The sequence below is a fragment of the Numenius arquata genome, chromosome 14 (assembly GCF_964106895.1).
Source record: "Numenius arquata chromosome 14, bNumArq3.hap1.1, whole genome shotgun sequence".
Classification (NCBI taxonomy): domain Eukaryota; kingdom Metazoa; phylum Chordata; class Aves; order Charadriiformes; family Scolopacidae; genus Numenius; species Numenius arquata.
Window position 1 is genome coordinate 1942266 of NC_133589.1, and position 22405 is coordinate 1964670.

At 42.0% G+C, this 22405-nt stretch overlaps 1 protein-coding gene across 2 annotated transcripts in view; it reads right to left on the minus strand.

Moving 5' to 3' along the window:
- Nucleotides 1–298: 298 nt before the first annotated feature.
- The window catches only part of CHLSN (cholesin), a 118620-nt gene continuing 96513 nt past the window's right edge, over nucleotides 299–22405 (minus strand). For both annotated transcript variants that reach the window (XM_074158404.1, XM_074158405.1), the window contains 2 exons: nucleotides 5049–5130; nucleotides 299–754 (listed from right to left, as the gene is read on the minus strand). In XM_074158404.1, coding sequence (XP_074014505.1) covers nucleotides 572–754; nucleotides 5049–5130 — 265 coding nt within the window. In that variant the 3' untranslated portion in view covers nucleotides 299–571. The remainder of the gene's footprint in view (nucleotides 755–5048; nucleotides 5131–22405) is intronic.

Here is a 22405-nt window from a genome sequence, read left to right on the forward strand (position 1 = left end):
TCCCAGCTGGGCATTATCTGAGAATCTAAACAACTGCCACAACGCCTTTGGAAACCTTAAAATATAAATGAAGACTATCAAAGCTGATGGTATTGCCTTGCAAGGCGCTTATTAATAAGCAACTGTGTTATAGAGCCCGTGTCCAACAGAGCAACCATGACGGATCCCAAATCCCAGCAACCCACGGAGAGGGATCGATTCCAGCTGCCACTGGAAAATGGCTTTGTGTTGGTTCCTTTGCTCTTCTTACTAAGAACCGCAAAGCTCCTCTTGATTAACAGTAACTACAGGGAGAGGTGGAGAAAAACATAACAAGAGAGGTTTATTTTCCTAAAGACAGGCAGTAATTTTACCTTTAATAGCACGTCTATGGACCTCATACATTATTCTCATTTCATCGCCTCAGAACATGATAAATATTTGCAACTGGAAAAAATTACGAGTGCAAAATCTGAAAATTTAGTATTAGGATTCCTATTAGAAAATACGTCTTTACAACTAACGTATAGTCTCTGTGGACGACATCCTCTCCTCCTCTCCACCAGACAGCCGTTAAGACACAAAACGATTCTCAGGACAGCAGCTGCAGAACTTGTCGTATGCGCTCGCACTTCTCCAGCAGCTTTGGGTCTTCTACATCGGAACCATCAAATTCCTTCATAAAAGCTTCAGCTTTCTGCACAGTTATGTCTCGCGCGCTGCCTTGAAGCCCTTGCAGATAATCCAGTAAAACGGTGAAATACTTGTCTGGAACCTTTAAAGAAAAAAAATAAGGAAGATAAAACCCCTGCTTTATTTTCTTCTCTCTCAATCCTCATTCACAATCGTGTCAAATCATCACCTGACAGATAATTAGGAGAAGTGGAGGAGTTTCTTGCGCAGGTTGGAGCTGCTGGGAGGGATGGACGGACCATGGTGGAGGACTGTCATGTGCTGAGATGGGCAAAGCATCCCAGAGGAAATTCTAAGCAGATGTGGAAACGCTGCTCGGCAAATGCAAACACCCCCTGGGAGAGAGCTCAGGGCTGCGAGGGTTGGCGGGGAGAAAAAAACCCACTAGCCAAATTTTTCTCTTGGAAACACATCTGCAAACCTTGGTAAATTCAGAGAGAATTGCACGCACATGTCTGGGGAAAGAAATTTGCAGGAATTACCCTTGCCCCCACCCAAAATTATTTGTTTGCGAAGATGGGATCCCACCCACCATCAAGCACGTTGACAGAATGCTTATACGGAGGAACAGAATTTAATTTGAAAAACAAATTGAATTCAGACATATGGAAATAATTTTTAAATCATGCTGACTAAAACCGATAGGCTCTACCAACACGTGTAGTCATCTACGGTGCCGTCACCCCCGCTTCACTCCCCTTCTCATTAATTACTCATAGGTTGAATTTTAGCTTATCTGGTACAACATACAACGTAAATGATCATTACGTTAAATAATCTTGGCAATAACCGAGCAAAGACTTTTGAATGATTTATTCAGTATTTCAAAGCAGTGTATTTTCAGACGGATTAGGTGAGCAGGTCTACCTTGAAGCGTATCTTAACTTTACGTTGTGTATCTGTGGAACAGGTTCCAGCCAATAAGAGAATATTTTTGCTGTGAATCAGGAGATGTGAAAATGACCTAATCCCGCAAATATTTTTCCCCATGTTTGACTTTACACATCTAGCTTTAAAAGGCATACTCGACATGAGTCAAGTTAAACACATACGTAAGTATTTAAAGGACTGGAGACTAATTATTCGAAGGCTGTTTCAATTCTGCAAAGTATCAACATTTCAGAGAAGACAGAGCTTCAACAGATACTTAATTTACAACTTATTCCTCCATCGACATTTGGCAGCGTAACTTTGATCACTGAAACTTCTATCACTCCAAAAGAAGAGGAAGAAAGAATATTCCAAAGCTGCCTTCATCAATCAGGGATATTACAAAGCAATAAATCAAACCTAAAGTCTGCATCCAGCCTCATCACTTATGTGCTATGGAAAACCTTCTAATTCTTCTCACCAATGCTCTTGCATTAAAGAAACAATAAAAATACCAAAAAAAACCCAAAACCAAAAACAAAAAACACAACAAACTAATTTTACAGTGACTAACACTACATGCTTAATATACAAATCAAACACTTTTAAACATAATGAAAGATGTCTATATTTTTGAAACCTTTTTAGTCACAGTAAACTGTGATTTTATTTCAGCATGAAAGTGCTCCTTTAATGCAGATGCTCAGCACCGGATTTTTAAAGCTCAGCAACATTTCTCTGTTTCAAACCTCAGCCAAATTATCTACATAATTTACACCTCTTGTTCTGAGACCCCGTGGCACAGTCATACCTCACTCTGCGGAATTACAGTTATTATTATAGCATTTAAGCAAAGTGCTTGAAGGGGCAATTAAAAGCCTACTCTAAATTTAGAAATACAAAGTGTGCAGACAGACATGTGGCTGCCTGAAGCCTAGAAAACATTTAGCATTTGGCCCTAAGGATAAGTGCTCGAGTGTGCAAAAAGTCTGATTTTTTTCTTTCACAGAGCTATTAGGTTTATTCCAGCAAGAGCTTACAATCCATACCGTGTAGGCAAGATAACACCCTATTTCCTCCTAACTTACCCGTACGATAGAGCCATAGCAAGGACTGGAACATGGAAAGTGCCAGCAAAAACTTAATGAAATCCAAATTTTAATTCTTCAAATACAGTAGTAGAAGAGCTGGAATTGCAGGGACTCCTGGCGAGGTTTCACAAGAAGGAACACGATCCTCCTTCTAAGATCAGCTTTTGGCCTGGCTTGAAACTGGATATCGAGATCTCCCACCACGGCGCTGGCAAGTGGAAGTGATGCTCATGGGATTTTATTATTATTCTTTTGTTAAACTGCTTTGACCTTTTCCTTGTTTCTTCTTCTCCCTCACACGTGACCCTCGCTTCTGTTCTAACAGGATAATGTGGAAATATCCCAAGGTGAAATAATCACCATCGTTGGGAAAAAAGCAGGGGGGAAACACTACAAAATAGTAGCAGGAAAAGAGCAGCTGGCACTTTGAAATGACACTGTGTAACTCTAGAGTTTTCTGGCTTTTTAGACTTGCAGATGCCTACAGATTTTGCAAAGCAAATAGAGATCCCTGCACAGAGAACTTGAGCCATGAAGCTGGATTTCTCAGCTACTTCTGAGGGAGCTTGAGGAACCACCCCCAGGTGGAGACAGCTCACAGAGTCACCTTCTAAAAACGCTGCACCAGATGACAAAGATCAACAAATGACCTAGTCCTTATTTTATACTGGATCCTGAAGACGTATATACACTGTAGGTGCACAGCCTTGGCTTGGAAGCTGTCGGCCAACCACCAGATGGGTCTCAAAGGGACTTAAAAAACCCCTCATGTTACAAAGAACTTTAAAACCTTCAACATATTTCTTACAGAAAAAGGCCAACCAGTAGAGGAAACTCAATCCACTCCTTTGCATGGCTTCTCAGTAGGCACCCAAGTGACACCAGGAGATCAAAGATGTGGCTTAGGAAGGAAAGAAACTCATGTCTCCTTTTGTATTTCAGTCATGCCTGGATATCTAACAGATTTTATTCTGTAACGGGCAGGAAGTTGGATTTGGGTATAAAAAAATATTCAAAAGAAGCTGATCTGCCCTGCCTACAGTCCTGATGAAGAAAGACCCTTCATCATATGATTAATTATAAGCACTTGAGCAGTTCTACTGACTTTACTGAATCTCGATGCAGATGTTAGTCATTATCTACAGCTCAGATTCAATGCATCTCTGATTATAAAACTACAAAATGTGTGAGTTTAAATAAATCATAGCACTTTCATCAGATTTAAAAAAAAATAGAAGGGAAGTTTCATATCGGTGTTGAGAAGTAAGGAGTTAAGCTGTGTTTTGATACAGAAAACAAATGCTACTTACAGTTAATTATTTCCCAGTATATTTCAACACAAACCCCAAAGTCAACAGGTAAAAAAGTAAAAACATCATTCTGCCTGTAACACAATTTCTAGGTAGCTCTAAAGAGCATACATTGATTTGGAAAGGTTGATAAAGACTCTTAAAGGAGAAACCTAAAAATAAAAGACACTGTGAACAACCTAAATACTGACAAACAGATTCTGCCACCAAACTTTTTGAAACATTACACCGCGTGAACATCTTTGCCTTCGTGAAACTCTGCTTTTTAATTATCTGGTTCTTTAAAAGTATTTTTAATCATCAAGGTGACACCCTGCGTCAGGTGATGGGCATAAGAGCTGCTGAGTACCGTGGGTCAGGAAGATTGGTGTGGTTAAATGGCTGAGTGCACACAAAATATCAGCAAAAACCAACTGAATGTCAAATCAATAAGGAAGGGGCTGCGCAAACGGCTCGATGTTTGTTCTGTTACACAACAAACCGAGTGCCCTGAAACCCCCATTCGATCCCGCGATGGGCAGACGCTTATTGGAAATTCAATTTATATCGGTTTTTAAGCTATGAAATGAATGGGTTTCAGTAAGGATGGAAGCCGAGCTTCTGGTTATGCTTTATGCTTCCTACAATCAACATCAGGTTTCACTTATATTTTAATCAGAAAGCTATTTTAACATCTTGGCAATGTGGCTGTACATCTTCCGTGGAGCCAGAGGTATCTGAAGCAATATGAGAACCGTAGCTTACGGTATTGAGTTCCACACTCAGAAATTCAAATGAAGGATATGACTGAAATTCTCAGTAAGCTCCAGGTTTATATAAAACATGAATCTGCTCTATTTATGCGTGACATATATCAAGTATAAAAATCTAGCATACACAGGAGAATGATCAACAAAATAAATAGATTAATTACAAGAAATTAAAGCAATTAAAATGATTCAGCATTTTGGTTAAAAACACAGTAATCAATTTATAAATAATTTAAAAAATATTGGAAAAGTGCATGACTAGCACTAGCAACTTTTGGTTAATAAAGAATAGCTACAGCTAAGGTATAAAACTTTCTATCATGTTTGTTCTGAGAAAAAGCAGTGTTAATACTAACCTTCTCTTTATCATACATGTGCAAGAGAAGCCAGGTTTGTCTTGTCTTTTGGAACTTCCATTCTTCTGGGGTTTCAGACCAGCTGTAGTAAATTTTAAAAGAAAAAAAAAAAATCACTTAAATGAAATACTGTGGGATCAAAACATCCATTATTCATAAAATATTTCCTGCAGTGACTCCAGGCGACTATGAGTTCCATGACGTTGTGTGAAAAGGACACTAACACACATTTTATGTGAGTGGCACAACAGAACCGAAGGGTTGGCCACCTGGTCAACCCACAACAACCAAGTGCCTCAAATCCCTACCCCAGCTGCAGGGCTACCTCGGGGAGGTGGAGTAGAGGAGAAATCACATTTGAGTTTCAGAAAGGTGATATTTCACAATAAAATGAAATTTCTGTGAAATTAAGCAGCCTCTCGAGGACTGAAGGAGCCATTGGTTCTAGAACAGACCCCTCCGCAACGGCCAAAGCCCATCACGGGTGAAGTCCTCATTGTCCAGAGCAGAGAAAATTCATCTTTCACGAGCAGATGTTTTAAGGTTTGGATTTGCCTAAAGGTGTGACTTAAATCTTGACGTTTACAGGATAGAAAAATGCTTTTTATGTCTCGCTTTCCCCAGGAATTCAGATTCCAATATTCAGCTCAAAACTTCTGGCTGCTCCAATACTGTCAGAAGTGAGCGGGTAGAACAAATGATTAACATCTGCAAATGTTCTCGCGCTGTTTAGCAAACACATTTTAAATACGCAAAATTTTAGCTGGGTTGAAACGGCACATTCACGTACATCTTGAACATGATTTTCAAGGTGGTATATTCTGCTTTAGAGGAAGAACAAGACATTTATTTCTACAAACAAATGAGCAAAGTAGCAAATCGCACTATAAAATTAAGACTGCTTTTTAAAAAATGTGCTTGAAAATTAGCATCTTAATGTGTACAAAATCTGTCTGTACACTGAAATATCATTTCAAGATCCAGAAGAAAATATGTGAGGAGAAAAAACCAGAAAATTTTACACTTACTTGATTTTTCTCTAAAGAAAAACAAGTTTCCAGAGGGTAGCATGCAAGATGCCTTTTACGTTCTGGCTGGTTTTACGCAGCAACAGAGAGCACAGAAATCAATTGAAAGGCGGCTGGGTATGAGAATTAGTATTGTTTAAACACTGTCAAGTCTAATAAAGCAAAAGAGTCCTCATATTCAGTGAACGCTGCACCAGCAAATACATTGTTCCGTCAATTCAACGAAGAGAGAAAAAAAACCAAGAGCACAAATTTGCACAGAAGAGTTTCATGGAATTCTCTGCAGAAAACCCAAAGGAAAAAAAATATTGTCTTGACTTTTAAATTCAGGATAAAGAAAAAGCAGCAACAACTCACTGGGGTTACCACTACCGAAACTCAATAAAAACGTCTGTAACCAACCTGTAAGGTAAAAATCAGACAAATAACAGTAAACCAGCAAGGACAGACAAACGCTAACAACCACAATGTATCATATTTTACATGTTCAAACTAAACCCACAACTGAACTGATTTAGACGTCTCTTTTGGGACACTGTGAATAAACAGGCAAAAGTTTGCAAAACAAATATTGCACAAAAGCAGGAGCCCAAAAGGTGACTGCCAAAAGTTACAGAATCAAATAAAAAAATATTATTATGGGAAAATCATCCTTCTCCCATCACCACAAACCTAGAAGCCAAAGTACTTGCACAATGAAGGTCACTATACTATGTATTTATACATTTGTGATTATATTCACTGGTCAGACACACCACACAGTACTCTGAAGAGTTTATTCTCTGCTAATTTTATTTTTCTCTCACTTACGCTACCACCCAAGTACTCTCGGGCATTAACCTGAACAACACAGCCTGATTTCACTAATCTCCTATAAAGCTATAGGATGTTAAAATACCTTTATTACCCAGTTTATAAACAACTGAGACCAACAAATGAGTGCACTATAAGGTTAATTGCTCTTATTAGCCTATTACCAAAACCATATGCTCTCTTCTGCACGTTAAGGCAAGTCATTACGCTCCTGCATCCAAGATCCCATGTCGCCTCTCCCTCTGGGGAATTCTCTTCTAGAAACAAAGTTCCTCTTTCTGAAAAGTTTTGCTCTTTATACACTGTAATAACTCATATAAACAACAAATAGTTTAACTTAATCAACCGCAGAAAGTACTTTTGTGCCCATTACAGCACTGGAGCCCCACAAACTGTTTTTTTCTGTTTGCGCTCTGTCCTGTTAGAAACAAATGCTAAATGAGAACGGTAAAAAGAGGAGGAATTTCCTTAATAGACTATGGGTGTACTCATATTTTCAGAAAACGCTCCCAAGTTTTCAGCTGGCACTTTATCCATGGTTGTATCAATTCCTGTTTCTCCTTCTCCAGGAAAATGGTCCTTCTCTTGACCCCAATTCCTATCGAATTGTGGGCAAAACACTCATGATAAGGGATGCACAATCTTTAAGACAGATAATGTGGCAGTCGCTCCCCCGAAACTGAAACCCCCAACAGTTATTAAAATAGAAGTTTTCCACTGAATCCTATGACCGTGACAGCTTTTTTCCTACTCCTATGACAGCTTTAAACCCCATGGAAAGTATCACTCCGTGACGAAGGGAGAGGGGTATCTCCTTTTATCAGAATGACACAACCAGTACATTTTTAGCAATGCTCAACTTTGAAACTACAAAAGTTAAAGCTTTGTAACACAAGAGAGGTCCCATTTTGCTGTTTATATGCAGATAAGCTTCCTTGACATACTACAGCAGTAGAAAAGGCTTTTCCTTTGAGTGATTAAATATACAGAGTACGACCAACTACATTATGGCTTAAAAAAACCTTTTTATAGACAATCACAACCTCTTTCACAGTTTGAATTACTTTGGTAGCCTTTAAAAGTATCTATGTCCAGATCTAATATAAACTATGGAATTGGATGAAAAAATATACATGTATAAAACATGTATTTTTCTACTATGCCTCGGGCTAATTTTCAATATATTGTACAAACACTAATTGTCTTCTTTACACAGTTAATGTTTGAATCTCTCTTACGAGCTCATTGGAAAAACACATTGGTTGACTTTAGTTAAAGAGAACTTTTATGTTTGTAGAAATGATCTTCCTCAACGGCTTTGAAACTGAAGATACAGAGGAAATGAATGAAATTAATCAAGCGCCGTAGGGAATTCTACATTTGGGCTTTGGGTTTTTAGTGCGAGAGTCTCATGTGAAAAAGCCGCCCGAGATTCTCGCTGGTCCATCTCCTAAATGACTTTTAGTCTCTGCATTCGAGTGATCTCACGCAAATCTCCCAAACCATGGGAATAGGGGCAGCAGGAGGAGGCGAAGAGAAGACAAGTGGTAGCGTGTGGGGCAAGAGCTCTCTGGGATGTCCCAGCAGAAAGAGAAGGGGAAGGGAAAGTAGTCAAATTGGTTCCAGAAACACAGTAAGAGAAAACCATTATTGTTATAAATTGGATTCAGGAAGACAACGCAATGCATCTGCTCAGAGAACTGGCTGGGACAACACGCTACGAAGCTGTCCCAATTAGTAAATAATCTCCCTTGTGTAGAAAAGTACTACACTGAGAACCATTTTACTCATTCAGCTGACAAGATCATTGGGTAGGAGACAAGTCTTAAAAAAACAGGAAGAAATAAAGATTTGTGGCTGCTGAGAACCTTTCAGAAGCCAGGAGAGATGCCGCAAGGGCATCTGCATGTAATTTTGGGCCACCGACTGTCCAGCCCACCTGGGATACACCTTCCAGCCTGGATATCTGTCACGGGAAAGCAGACTGGCACCAAATCTGGATTTCTCCAGCAGACAGTCCAGGCTGAGCATCAGGGAATTGATCTGAAAGGTTTCTCCATCCCTGAGGTCAGCGTGAAGCCTCCCCTCGCTCTCCTGTGATTTACCCTTAGGTCTCACTCTCTCAAGCTCCACTGAATCTCCAAATTGGGACAGAGCAAGGGATCTGGTTGATTACACCATGTTCAAGGCTACATTGAAAAGATCTACTGAAAAGGTTAAAAGCAGTGTCCCGCCAACACTATATAGAAACTACCACATTCTTCTCACCCCGTTTATCTGGGTACTTTTCTGTTTTGACACACTTGGATATTCATCACCCTGAAACCTGCCCTTAGGGATCACCCGTGTTCTTCGACATAGAAGGCTGAACAGAAGTTACGGCACATGACCAAGGCTTGAAGGTATCAAATTAAGCCCTTTATTCCCCAAGAGCTCTGCAAGCAGTGCAAAAGGTGTCATTTTGGCACTCACTGCCCTACCTGTGAAACGTGGATAAGAGGTGCTTCCTCAATAAAGAACAACCCCACTCTAAAAAATTCCCTTGAAGACATTTAAAGCCTTGCTGGAACACTTTGGCACTCAAGCGGCTTGCTGTATTATTTCACGATGCAATAGATAAAATAGCAGTGACTTTAAGATACGATGCACTTGCGTTTAAGGCACATTCACTGCCCTTATGTGCCCTGAATTCGGAAGCTCTGGATCCGGTTATCAGGTCAGTCCCGCGGTGGCCGTAACCAAGAGGGGAGCGCGGGAACCCGGCACCTCACCCCGGCTCCTGGAACCCCTGGAAGGAGCAGAAATTCAGCATAAACACATTCTTGTGGGAGAAGAGCCGTTTTATGGATGGTGGTTTTATATGGATATATAAAAAATATATGGATGTGGATGGAAGTTTTATATATGCCCTATAGTGCATATAGTGAAGGAGGAATCATAATTTTTTTTGTCCAGTTATAACACATACAATTATTTAAAGGGAAACATGAAAGTCTTTATTTTTGTTGGGGGTATTCACAAGTTCTTCTATTTCTCTCAGGGGCATTTAAAACTAATTTAATTTTTAAAAGACAGTTTTTGAATGTCTTTGTCGACACCTGCATGCCCAGAACGCCGCCTTGCGCTGCGCTTCGGTGCTCAATGCAAGACAAGAGGAAATCTCATTTCAAGTGTGTGTGATGCTGATGTTCCTCATTTGGAAAAAAATATCCAAAATTTAAATTCTAAATAGATTTTCAAAGATGTGACCCAAACAGCTATAGTTAAGATCTTAGACACACTAACCTGTGGCAGTACTCAAGATATAGACGTAAGAGAGAGTCACAGCCTTTATTTTTAACTGTGTTTTTCTCGTGTTATAGATGACTCTGTTTATCTCCCAACTCCAGTTCCTGGAGAAAGTTAATATATTTATACTGATATTCTCAAATCCAGTTTGGAAGCTAATTAAGTTGTGACTCAGATAAAGGTTTTCTTTATTTTCCTGGAAGAGAAGAGACACTAATTGAGCTCTTTTGCCAGAAGAAAACTTTCTAAAATTGTCAACAGATTTTAGAATCAGTGCCACATTTTTGGTTAAAAATCCTGGCACCATTTCTCAATCTGTGGTTTAAAAACAATTTTTAATATATTCTTCCATCTGGTTTAGACACAGCATAATGACTAAAGACTTGTGAAAAGGCAAAGGGAGGAAGCTTTTTTTTCTTCTTCTTTTTTTTTTAATTTAGGAATCACACATGCAGGAAGAAATAAATGTGCTTTTCAGTGTCCCATTTTTGTCCTGGTGTCCAATATAAGGACAGATTGTAGCTGATTGCTTCTGCACAGCAAGCCACACAGGTCACAGGATTTTCTTAGAAAGTATTTATAAAGCAAAAGGAAAGGGCCTTTGTGCCTTAAAGCAAAGCTTTGATTAAATCTACATAAAACATTTATCACAGTGTATTATTTATTATACATACTTTTATCACTTGCCATTATTTGTACCGTTTTATATTATGTTTGCATCCTGAAGCTGCAGCCAAGCTAGAAACCCCCTTCCTCCCCCCGACAGACACCGCTCAAAGGCGACGCGAGACCTTCCCTTGAGGAGCTTGGAGTATAAACAGATGAGACAGATGATAAGTGGAAAGGAAAGTTGACCCAGAAAACTCTAACAACGCCCCAAAATCCTCCAGCAGGTCATGGGCAGAGCTCCTACACCTTCTATACGGTACCATACACGTAGAGTATCTCACTGTGATTTAACTTCTCAACTTCCCATGGACACCAACCGACCTGCAAATGCCAAGACCATTCCACTGGGGGAAAAAGAACACCTTTACAATTCGGTTTTTTAAAAATTCTTTTTCTAGTACAGTTATTTAGTGGCTGATATCCGTATTAGCCTGCCTGCAGCAAAATTGCATTTTGATCTGAAAATATATATAGCAGCAATCATACGCTGAGAACTTTCTGTTGTTTTCAATAATAACAAAAAGGTCAGCAGCAGGCTTGGAAGACGACAGCTAAAATTACTATATTACCAAGCTAAACATGGCCTTTATTTTACATACGTTCATAAAAAGAAGACAAAGCAGGAGCTGAATTTTCACAGAAGAAGAATTAAAACCAGAATTTGAGCCCTTCGTAGCCGATCTGTTCTGCTCCTGCAAGGAAAACACACGGAAGCTCTACCCCAAGGCTGTGCCGGTCCCATCTCCTCTCCAGATGTCCAGCTTTTCTTGCACTTAATTCTGGTCACACCGATGCCCAGACCAGAAACAAGGGAAAGGAAAAACGAAAACAACTGTTTTGCCTCCCTCCCATGAAGAACGTGCTGGGGGGTACGAGGAGATAAAGAGGGCCCCCATGGTCTCTATGAAAATTGTGTAAGAAGCCCAGCTGCAAGGAAAATCATTTTCAAAAGCTGGCAACAATCCATTCATATAAACGCTTTCTGATGATCAGATGAGGGATGTGCTACCAGACCCAGAGAAAACAAATGCGGTCACTTGTCTTCTGTCTTACCGTTACACCAGATACCGTCCAACTGGGGGGCAGAACACCCTGGCCAAGGCATGGATTCAAGCTTAGTTGCAACCAGTAGCTCATTTGCATTGCTTTTGACATTTTAAATCAGCTTTTCAAACTTTTAAAGATTCTCCCTCCCCACGTCTCAAAGAAGAAAAGAATCACAGAAGAGATTAAACAATTAAGAACAAATGAAAAAGTTAATTTCTTGAGCTTAAACTAATTGTTCATTCCCGAGGAGGGATGGGAAGAGCATGTCGATCGAAATTAGGCTGAAATCCCTGCTTGTGACTAATTCCACGTTGGGAGAAGACCAGGTCCTGGGGTGGTTCTCAGCTGGAGCAAATGATCACTGCATTTTACTGCTCCCCGGGGTAAGAGATGCAAGTCCTTTCTAGGCAGATCTAGGAGATTCAATTCGATTGTTCGCTGCCACAAAACTACCAGAGTAACACCTCCTCATGGGGAGCGGAGCATTAATATACCCATCCAGCATCTCCGTCGGTTTTTACACCCCGATTTGGACCCCCCACGGCTGCATTCATTGGATGTGTGGCAGAGGGCTGAGGAGAGCCTCGAACCCCCGGGGGTGTGAGCAGCCCCTTACCGCAGGATTCCTTCCTCTTTTTGCGGAACAGCTGTAAAAAGGGACAAGCCAACGAAAACGTCAAGATGAACCCAGCGGTTGGCAGCCCACCCCTGTTTTCTGGATTTAGCCGATCTGTCCAGGCACCTCTCACCACGTACTCGGACCTGCCGTGTCCCGGAGAGCGTCAGGGGCTCCTCCTCTAAAGCCCGGCGATGTCCATTCACTACCAAGGTTTTAAGTCACCTACGCTTAAAGAAACTCATCTGCCAATTACTGCTTCCTGCAGATGGCTTTCATTCCAGCTCAATTTTATTCACATAAAAGCAATTACTAACACCTTTTTGGGCATCACCATATTAATAAATGTGTGAAGCAGTTTTATTAAGGATCCAGTTTTATTATTTCAAAAATATTGCTTGTTATTCTAACTCTGGCTAGGAAGCCTTGACGGCTCCCTGGAGCTAATTGATTAATAACCGTTGCCAACTGCATTTTAAATTTTAATTTTGGCTTTGGCTGACTAGACTAAATGATCCCCTAGAGCTACAAAACTGCTCTCCACTATTTTGAGTATTTGGGCATTGGATGAATAGTTTAAATGTGTTTGAGGAAGTGAGCAGCAGCGTTAATTCTCCTAAATCGACTTTTTATGACACAGAGAAAACATAAAACCTTCTTTTTTCTGCCGTGTCAAGAACATATCCTGAATGGAAGAAGATGGGTGAGTAGAAAATGCCTTTTCTGGAATCCTGAAGAGGGTTAAGGGGGGGATACCGGGATCGGGGGCATCTGAGGGCACCCATCTCCCTCCTCCTCCTGAGGCTGGGAGGAAAGAGCGATGCTCCACACTCACCGCCAACGCTATTTTATCCAAATAAAGTAAATAATCCCTGCGATCTGCTTTTAGTTTAAAAATGTTTAAAAATGTCAGCAGGTACTTTGTTATAATACCTGTATTACAGGTCATTTTAATTCCTCTGGTTTTATTTGACCCGAATGGTGCACGAGATTTACCCAAGGCAAATGGGAAAGGCCAAAGCGACGGTGTGAAGTGGAGACCGGAGGCGTCAGGACACGGCCCCGGAGCCTCCTGGCCTGTAATTCCACACTCCTGCTTCCGAACCTCCCGAACCTACCTCACAAGGGTTCCAAAAGTCATTTCAGATGAAATAATGTATTAAAGCTGCTTAACTATTTGATCAGATGCAACCTCTTTTGTATAATACCACGGACAGATGAAAGCTGAAGCTCAACGAGAAATATCTAATGACTACATTTAATAAACTCTTAAGAAAATTCATTTATACTAAATTTTATTTTACTGGAAATGAGAGTCATTAAGAAAGGATGCATTAAATTTTCTTAACTAGGTTTGGAAATAAAGATGTTATTTTACAGGAAAGAAAATCAGGCAAAGAAACATGAACTATTTTTACCCCAACAATTATGGATTTAACACATGTAATCTAGTTTGCCCCATCTGAGGAAGCGCTTGACAGCGCTACGGTTAATTACTGCTAATACAATTCATAGCTGCAACAACATATATGCAAAAAATCATGAGGAATCTTAAAAATCCTAATGGAAAAATTAGAAAAAAAATAAAAGCAAACTAAACTTTGGAAAAAAATAAATCAATTCACCACAAATACCTGGGAAACCTCCTCAGGCACATGAGAACGAGTCATCTCAAGAGCCACCAATCTCATCTGATCCAGGATCATATGCAGGAGAAAAATCTTATATATGTGACTGAGAATAGAAGTGCTGTCTGTAACCTCCAGCCGGCTAACTCGGGAGGTTTTGTTCCTAGTTTTATCAGCAGCAATAAAGTGGAATAAAGCTGCCCTGGTCATTTGCAGCAAGACTACAAAGGACCACAAGTGAAAGAAGACCCCAACCCTGGAAGACAGAGACCTCTCCCAGAGCAGCTGGAAAGAGATTAGGACAGTTGCAAGTGGCCTTCAGGAATGTCTTGAGATGCCCCCACACAAAAAAAAAATCCTTCAAAATAAGGAACTGAGAAAAATCCTACAGGTCTGCTGGGACCAGACGTTGGGATAGGGCCAAAGAAAGCAGAGCCAATGCTCAGATAGGAAGAAAGTTATGTCTAGTTCCCCTCCTGTCACTTGCTTGAAAGGAGACCTTTGGACAGTACAAGGACTTTGGTGAGTCACAAACTTCATCACTGTTTAATTTATCCATCTGAAAAATGGGGTAACATAACAATTTCTCAAAAGCTGTCATAACAAGAGCGAATAAATCAGTGTCAAAATATTTTTCATTTATTTTGTCAAAATATAGTCATGGTATGCTATCAGGAAAGGTATTCTGGAAAAGCAAATTACCATTACTATGACGGGGAGAAGATAGGGAAAATATTTAAAAAACAAGCAAACAAACAAAAAACCCTTTAAAGATGGGGATGGTCAGTTGATAACATATTTTTCAGCTGATCCTGTAAGTGATAGACGTCAGATGAAAGGATCTGTGAATTCATGCTAATGATGCTATTAAATACAGTATTTCCCTATGAGAACGTTTGAACCAAATGCCCAAGTAAATATTTTGACAGCTTTGTTTCACACTGAAAAAATGGTAGAAGCGCAAAGAGACAGAAGGTTTCAAAGTAAATCACTCCGCAGCTTTTACTGAAATATGCTTTGAGATGTGGACTTGTGACCTTCCATAAAATTAATTTGAAGACTTAGAAAGACGAATTATTTGATTTGGAGCCATACAGCAGGATTAGAGTTTCCTAATCTATTTCTCCCTTTTTGTTAAATTTAGTGACCATTTAGGGTTATGGAAATGACAAGGAGAAATCTCTTCCCTCTGCCATGAACTGAGCAGGACGATGGGCAGATTTAGGGAGACGGAAGAGCTACGGACTCCGACTGAGAAAGGTTTAGCATGAGCTTCCCTCGCTTTCTCCTCCTAAGCTGTGCATTAGCGCCAAGCAAAGGGGTAAGAAAGCTACTCCAAAAGCACTCTCTATAAAAAGGAGTTTATCCAGAATAATAGGAAAAGCTAAACCATACGAGGTTTGGTTCAGGGGTGTTAGTCCGGCTGCTTTTCCGAAGCTCAACTGAATGAGCACTTACGAATACGGCTGGAAAAGTCACACAATTCCTGACGGTTCTACAACTTCCTACTTCTGAACGAGCTGAAAATACCGCAGAGATACCTGCAACATCTGAGAACTTCCACTTATAAACATGCTTAAAAGTCTTAAACCCCGTCATTTCAGAACACTCAAAGCTCCTGTTTTGTCCCTAGAAACCGGAGTTGCTTACCCAGAAGCTTGAAATGGCAAAAAACATCCAAAAATTGGAGATTAGGAAAAATTTTGACATGGAAAGGGTTATTAAGCCTTGGAATGGGCTGCCCAGGGCAGTGGTTGAGGCACCATCCCCGGAGGTATTTAAAAGCCGGGTTGACATGGTGGTTAGAGACACGGGTTAGTGATGGGTTTTATCAGAGTTAGGTTGATGGTTGGACTCGATGATCTTAAAGGTCCCTTCCAACCTGGACAACTCCATGATTCTATGAAATATTTGTAAGTACTAAGGTGCTTCAAAACTTGATACGTCAGTACGGAGAGGACTTCCTAGAAATGACTGAAATTATTAAAAAAACTAATTCTGTCCATCTGGAACATTTCCAGGACAGTATTACAGATACCCAGAATATATTCCGATGGTTCATATTCTTCCCAGAAATTCTTGTTAAAAATAGCCGAGGGTGGCTCCGAGTTACTTCAAGTTGTTTTTCGTTCTTATTTTTGGTTGCTGTTTTTAGAATTATGTAGTAAATAATACTATTATTTGTCAGCATTAGCTTTAACTGACAGCAAGTGGATCCTCGGTAGCAGCTACCGAAGCCTCGGTGCCTGTTCTGGAAGCAACGAAACTGATAAATCAGGTCTGGGCAGTGCCTGGGCTCGTGTGCAGGGACCGGGACTGCTTAACTCGGGCTCCTCGGGGCGTGATGCCCCGCACGGCGAAGCCGGGCTCACGTGGAAGAGCTCTGGAGCCTGGATCCCTCAGTCTGGGCAGCTGTAATATTTTATAGGTGGAAAAAGAGGGGAGATGTCCGTAAGGAACGGTGATCTGCATAAACTCACTAAATTAAAAGTAAGATGTTAATGTGCTTCTTGCAGAGCAGCGGAACTGTTGTACTGGAACCATACAAAGCAGCTAACCCACCAAGATGTTAATAACGGTTTAAAAAGCGGTTCCTGCACGATGCGACATCCTGTGGGTGTCACGCGGGGGTTAGAAGAACCCTGGCGGGGCTCCAGCGCGGCTCTGCGCGGCGCTTGCCACCGAGACGCTGCAAAGTGAATCCAGAAGTCAAGGAGTGCATCCTGGGGACTGAAAACCATCAAGCCGGGCTGCCCGCAGGCGCCTCGGTTAAACGGGCCAAAGCTGCCGTTACCGAGAGCACAACGTGACGTTCACGGAATCCTACACGCATAGTTTGAATAACCAGATGATCAGGAGATCGCTGACATCTGGAAAGGGATAGCATAAAGCCGCCTCTGAAACGGGAGGGTTTCTGTCCCGTCTACAGTCAGTGAAAAATTCACTATGGCTATAGCTGGCACGTTAGTGCCAACACTGTCACTGCCGCAAAACTGTCTGGGGGGAGAAAAAAACCCCAGGTTTTCAGTGTGCGGCAAATGAAACGTGAACTCTCCGTGTGGCATGGCTCAGAGATGAAGCCAGTGCTGCTGCCGCCCGTAAGGCAAAGCCGGGGTGACAGGGGCAGGGAGGAAACGCAGACCCTCGGTCCCTTCTGCGTGAAGCTGGGAGGCGGCTCCAGTAAAACCATGTTTGCTTCCAGGTCTCGCGTGTCCAGAACAATCACAGACACAGACGTTCAAAGAAGAGCAATAGAGCACGTCAGTGTTGGAAGGACGAGCCGAAGACGAAGGATGATGGATGTCATGGGGATGGATGGACGGATGGGGAGGGACTCTTGATGAGGGAGGGGAGCCCTAGGAGGAGGGAGAAGGGTTTGACACTGAAAGAGGGGAGATGGAGCTGAGATGTGGGGAAGAAATTCTTTGCTGTGAGGGTGGTGAGAGCCTGGCCCAGGTTGCCCAGAGAAGCTGTGGCTGCCCCATCCCTGGAGGGGTTCAAGGCCAGGTTGGAGGGGGCTTGGAGCAACCTGGTCTGGTGGGAGGTGTCCCTGCCCAGGGCAGGTGGCACTGGATGGGCTTTAAGGTCCCTTCCAACCCAAACCATTCTGTGATTCTATGATTCTGTCCTGCTGCTCCGAAGGGGCAGCGAGATGCATAAAACCAATACAGCTACGCGAAGGATGTAAACACCAGGATGGGGAGAAGTTATTTAAAAAATGTGGGGCAATACAATGATTTAGAAACCCTTGCCCAACAACAGGTCCGATACAGCAGAACAATTTTTCTGTGTCACATACCCTATCTGCTGAAGATAATACACTTGAATAGCTTTAAGAATAGCCCTAAGCAGCCCCAAATCCGGAGAGTGAATATTCCCTCTCCACCTACCCCAAGCAAGAATAACGTTCGGCATAACCGGCACCCTAAAAATAGGAAAGGTGTGGGCATTGCAGAGCTGTGTGGAGTTTCTGAGTAATGCCAGGGCTGCCAGGGAACGGCAAACAAACTGACGTGGCTCCATCAGATGCCACCGGGTACTGGAGTTACACAAGGGAGTGTAGGAGAATGATAAGGTAACTCATTAATGAGACGAGAACACTTTTCTCTGCCATGACCAGAGAGAGTGGCTTCCTTTAAAATGAGGAAGATCTGCCCAATTATTAGCATCGACTGGAAAACACAGATTTACTGATTTAGGTCGAGAGGAATCCCACACAGAGGCAGGTCAGGCCCTGGTAGAAATTAAAAGTCAGGCGATACAGAAAGCTGGAGGAGTGCTAAAACAAATTCACTGACCTCTGGAGCATCAGGAGAAGTGCAAGGCTTTGAAATCAGAGAGCAGCAAGTGCCTGCCCAAGTTCACACAGAACAGCCGCAGAACGACACCAAATGCAAACTCATCCCATCTCTGACTCTCTGGACTCATGAGGCTTCTTACGGAGCTAATGAATGCGACAAAACGACTAAAAGCATGTATGAATAGATTAATTACATCCATAGTTAATGCTTGCCCCAGAACCTTTAAAAAAATAACCCTGTGACTATTAAAACAAAACTGGCCTCTGTCTCTACTCCCCTCATCTTTGGGGAAAAGCTGCTCTTTCCAGACACCTCTGAGCCCCGGTTGCTGAAGGGAATTCTGCGACATTTCTGTGTCTAATTACAACAGCTCCTCTTAAGTTCACATACTATTTTTTGCTGCTGGCTAATTGAGATTCATCACTTGAGCAGTTCTCCAACAGTTTCTGAAATTCAAGATAACTGATGAGCTTTTATCTATGCTGCACCTCCCTGTCAGGAAGGAAACTCATTCTCCGTCCCGGGGGACGGAGGAAGGAGAAACGACACTAAATGCTAACGTTAGTTGCTCTTAAACCCAAGGAGACTGTTTCTGGGGGGAGAAAAAAAATCCTAGGGTTTTTTTCTTTAAACATAGGGGAAAAAATTCTATGTTTAGATTTCTAGTGCATTGGTTACTCTTATTATCTAAAAGCTTAAGCCATCGATGGTGAACCACCAACACCAGTGACAAGTTTGAAATTAATAAAGATTAAGGCCAGCAGCAACGGGAATGACTTAAATTTAAGTTCAGAGTCAGACGTCAAAAGTCCTCACTGACCGTGGCTAAAAAAGTGCTTACATTGTGAAAGGAAAAACAGCTTCAAAATGCTATGGATCAAAGAAGCAAACTAAAACTGATACAAGCCCACTCTGTGTACTTTAAATTTAGAAACTCTTTTTCAGCATTAATGAGGGTGTCTGTGATTGAGCAGAATCTCTCTCAGTAAAGTCACCTGGTCCCAAACGGGGTAGGATGAACGTCTTTGTGACTTCCTGAAGGGCCACCTCCATCTCAGCTGTTCAGCCACAAATCTCAGATGTTGCTGCCTTATTTACAGCCCAGGAGAAGCTTCCGCTGGTCCCTTCAAACATCAGAAACTTCCCAGATGCTACCACTGAATGAACACTAAGCGACCTATTAACGCCCGGCTCCAGCAGGAGCAAATATCAACAAATATGTACAGAAATATATATATATACATGTTTACAGCAATGCCTCTCTGATTTCTATGTTCTTTGAACGAAAGAGCAACGTTTCAGCTTTAAAACCTCCCGTGCTTGGCACTGGTTGTAATAAAGGCTGAGCGAGGACCGGGACCTGTCCCCACTTTGCAAACCCGCCCGGGGCTGTTCAGCGCCTCCAGCAGCATCGCCACCGCGCTCAGCAAAATCCACCTCCTCTCCTGCAGAGCCAGGCTCTTTCCCCGCTCCATGGGCAATTCTGCCTCTCGCTTTTGTCTTTCTGTAAAGGGCCTTTGCTTTGTGTTATTCTCATAAGCATCTTTTTTTTTTTTCTTTAAAGAAGCCTCTGACATTCTCTTGAATGCCTCTTCTCTTGAACGTCTTTTCTATCTGAATCTTACCTACATTAGGGATGAGGAAAGTAAGATCTATAAAGAAAAGTGAAAAGACAATGCCCTGGGCAACATTCTGGTGACATATATTACCAGTATAACATAAAGCATTATAGAAAGAGAAGAAATGCACTCCAGCAGCTTATTTTTTAAATTTTAACACGTGATAAATAATATTGCAAGGCTTCGGCAATTCACAGCAATGTCCAGATAACGATATTATCTACTACTTCTACTTCAGATGAGATCAATCTTGTACCTCCATGTACTTTTAGTGATGCCATTTCAGATCTCTGGCTGTTCCTTGGACGGGGGGTGGAGAAAGCCACGTGTGCAGATCCATACAGCAAGGAGCTTCCTCAGCCAAACACAGGTACAGAAACATTTCGAGGAGAGAGCTTCTTGCCAACACAAACAAGTTTCGCCAATGTTTTTACACCACGGAAGGTCACTTATGTTATAATTAAGTCTAATTACCACTCTCATGAATTGCACCATCTTTTCACTTGAAGGCTCTCCATGATCAGAAAAGGACAAAGTTTTATTTTATATTTTCCAAGAAGCAAAGTAATGAGACATTCTCATCTCGGCTTTAATCGGGACTCATCACTTACTAGCATAAAGAAAAAAAGTCTGTCATCATTAAAAGGAAGAGATTTGTGCAGTTTTACTCAGCCTCGTGCCTCAGCGACGTGCTGCCCGTGGGCTCCCTGCCTCTTTGGTTTCATTTCCTCAAGGGAACACCCACAGCTATCGCAGAAGCCGGGCTTTTGAAGCACAGACATCCCCCCCCCCCCCCCCCCCAAACCAGCAACTCCTATTAACTGTATTTTATTTCCTTCAAGCAAAATTTTTGCTACTTCTCCCTGACCTTACTGCTTGAAACAGAAATGTATTCTCCCACCTACCAGAAAAGATGATTCTGCACTGAGGGAACTCCTACTCTTAAAACATGTGCAACCTAGAAACAAGTTTCATTTTCCCTTGCGCGTTGAAAGTCTAGGTGCGTAACAAAAAATCTTTCACTGCATGCTTTCTAACATTTTTCTTTTAAAGTTACCAAACAAAGTTCCACTTAAACAAATTCAGTATTTTCCTGTCGTAGGCTAAAGCCTCGTACGGCGTGCTCTCATACTGCAAGTAGTCTCTTAAGAAATAAAAATGACAGCTTTAGTTATCATATGGTCCTTCAAGCTCCACCTGTCCTACAGGAGATTCCCGTGTCATCAGGGGATTAAGATGCCACTTGGCTCAGCCACCCTCATGCCATGTAAGGCTCTTTTTATTGTAGGTGGGGCAAAACGTGAACCCCCGGCACCCTTTGGTTAACTTCCAATTACATTAATCTCTTGCATCTCTGAGATTAACTTCTCCTCCCACACATTATTCATGCCTGTAGCCCTACAGAAACACGTAGACCGAAATCCCTGACCCACTGAAGTTCCCGGAGTTTTACAATGAACTTCCAGAGCTTAAATTTTAGTTTCCCTTTCCCAGCTACTATATCATTTCTCTGATGATTTTAAATCCATTTCTCTCTTTTTCCAGTCTTTCTGGGTTGAAAAAACTACTGAGGTGTAAAAGGATTGAGCTGTTCTTCCATAATTTACCACAGCGTAGGACAGTCCTGGGACATTTGGGTCTTAAATGCTGTCTACGGTTATCTTTGGCAGTTCAGCATCTTATGACAATCCCTGATAACTCTGCAAAATTCAAATTGGCTGTTGCTGAAATAACCCCTCACAACCTATTGCTGCACAGAGAGCCCTTGGACTCTGTGTATTACAAGACCTAACGACGTCGTAGGTTTAATTTTTCAAGGTAATTCGGTACAGGTTAAGTGAAAATTTGGAGTCCAAGTAGTTCAAACACAGTTTCATATTTTCATAGAATCACAGAATGGTTTGGGTTGGAAGGGACCTTAAAGCCCCCCAAGCCCCCCCACCTGCCCTGGGCAGGGACACCTCCCACCAGACCAGGTTGCTCCAAGCCCCCTCCAACCTGGCCTTGAACCCCTCCAGGGATGGGGCAGCCACAGCTTCTCTGGGCAACCTGGGCCAGGCTCTCACCACCCTCACAGCAAAGAAGTTCTTCCCCACATCTCATCTCCATCTCCCCTCTTTCAGTGTCAAACCCTTCCCCCTCCTCCTAGGGCTCCCCTCCCTGATCCAGAGTCCCTCCCCAGCTTTCCTGGAGCCCCTTGAGGGACTGGAAGGGGCTCTAAGGTCTCCCCGGAGCCTTCTCTTCTCCAGGCTGAACCCCCCCAACTCTCTCAGCTCTTTTCTTACCCAACAAGGCAAAAACCCCATACAGATAACAGGGAAATATCAACCCCCGAACCCCACGGCTTG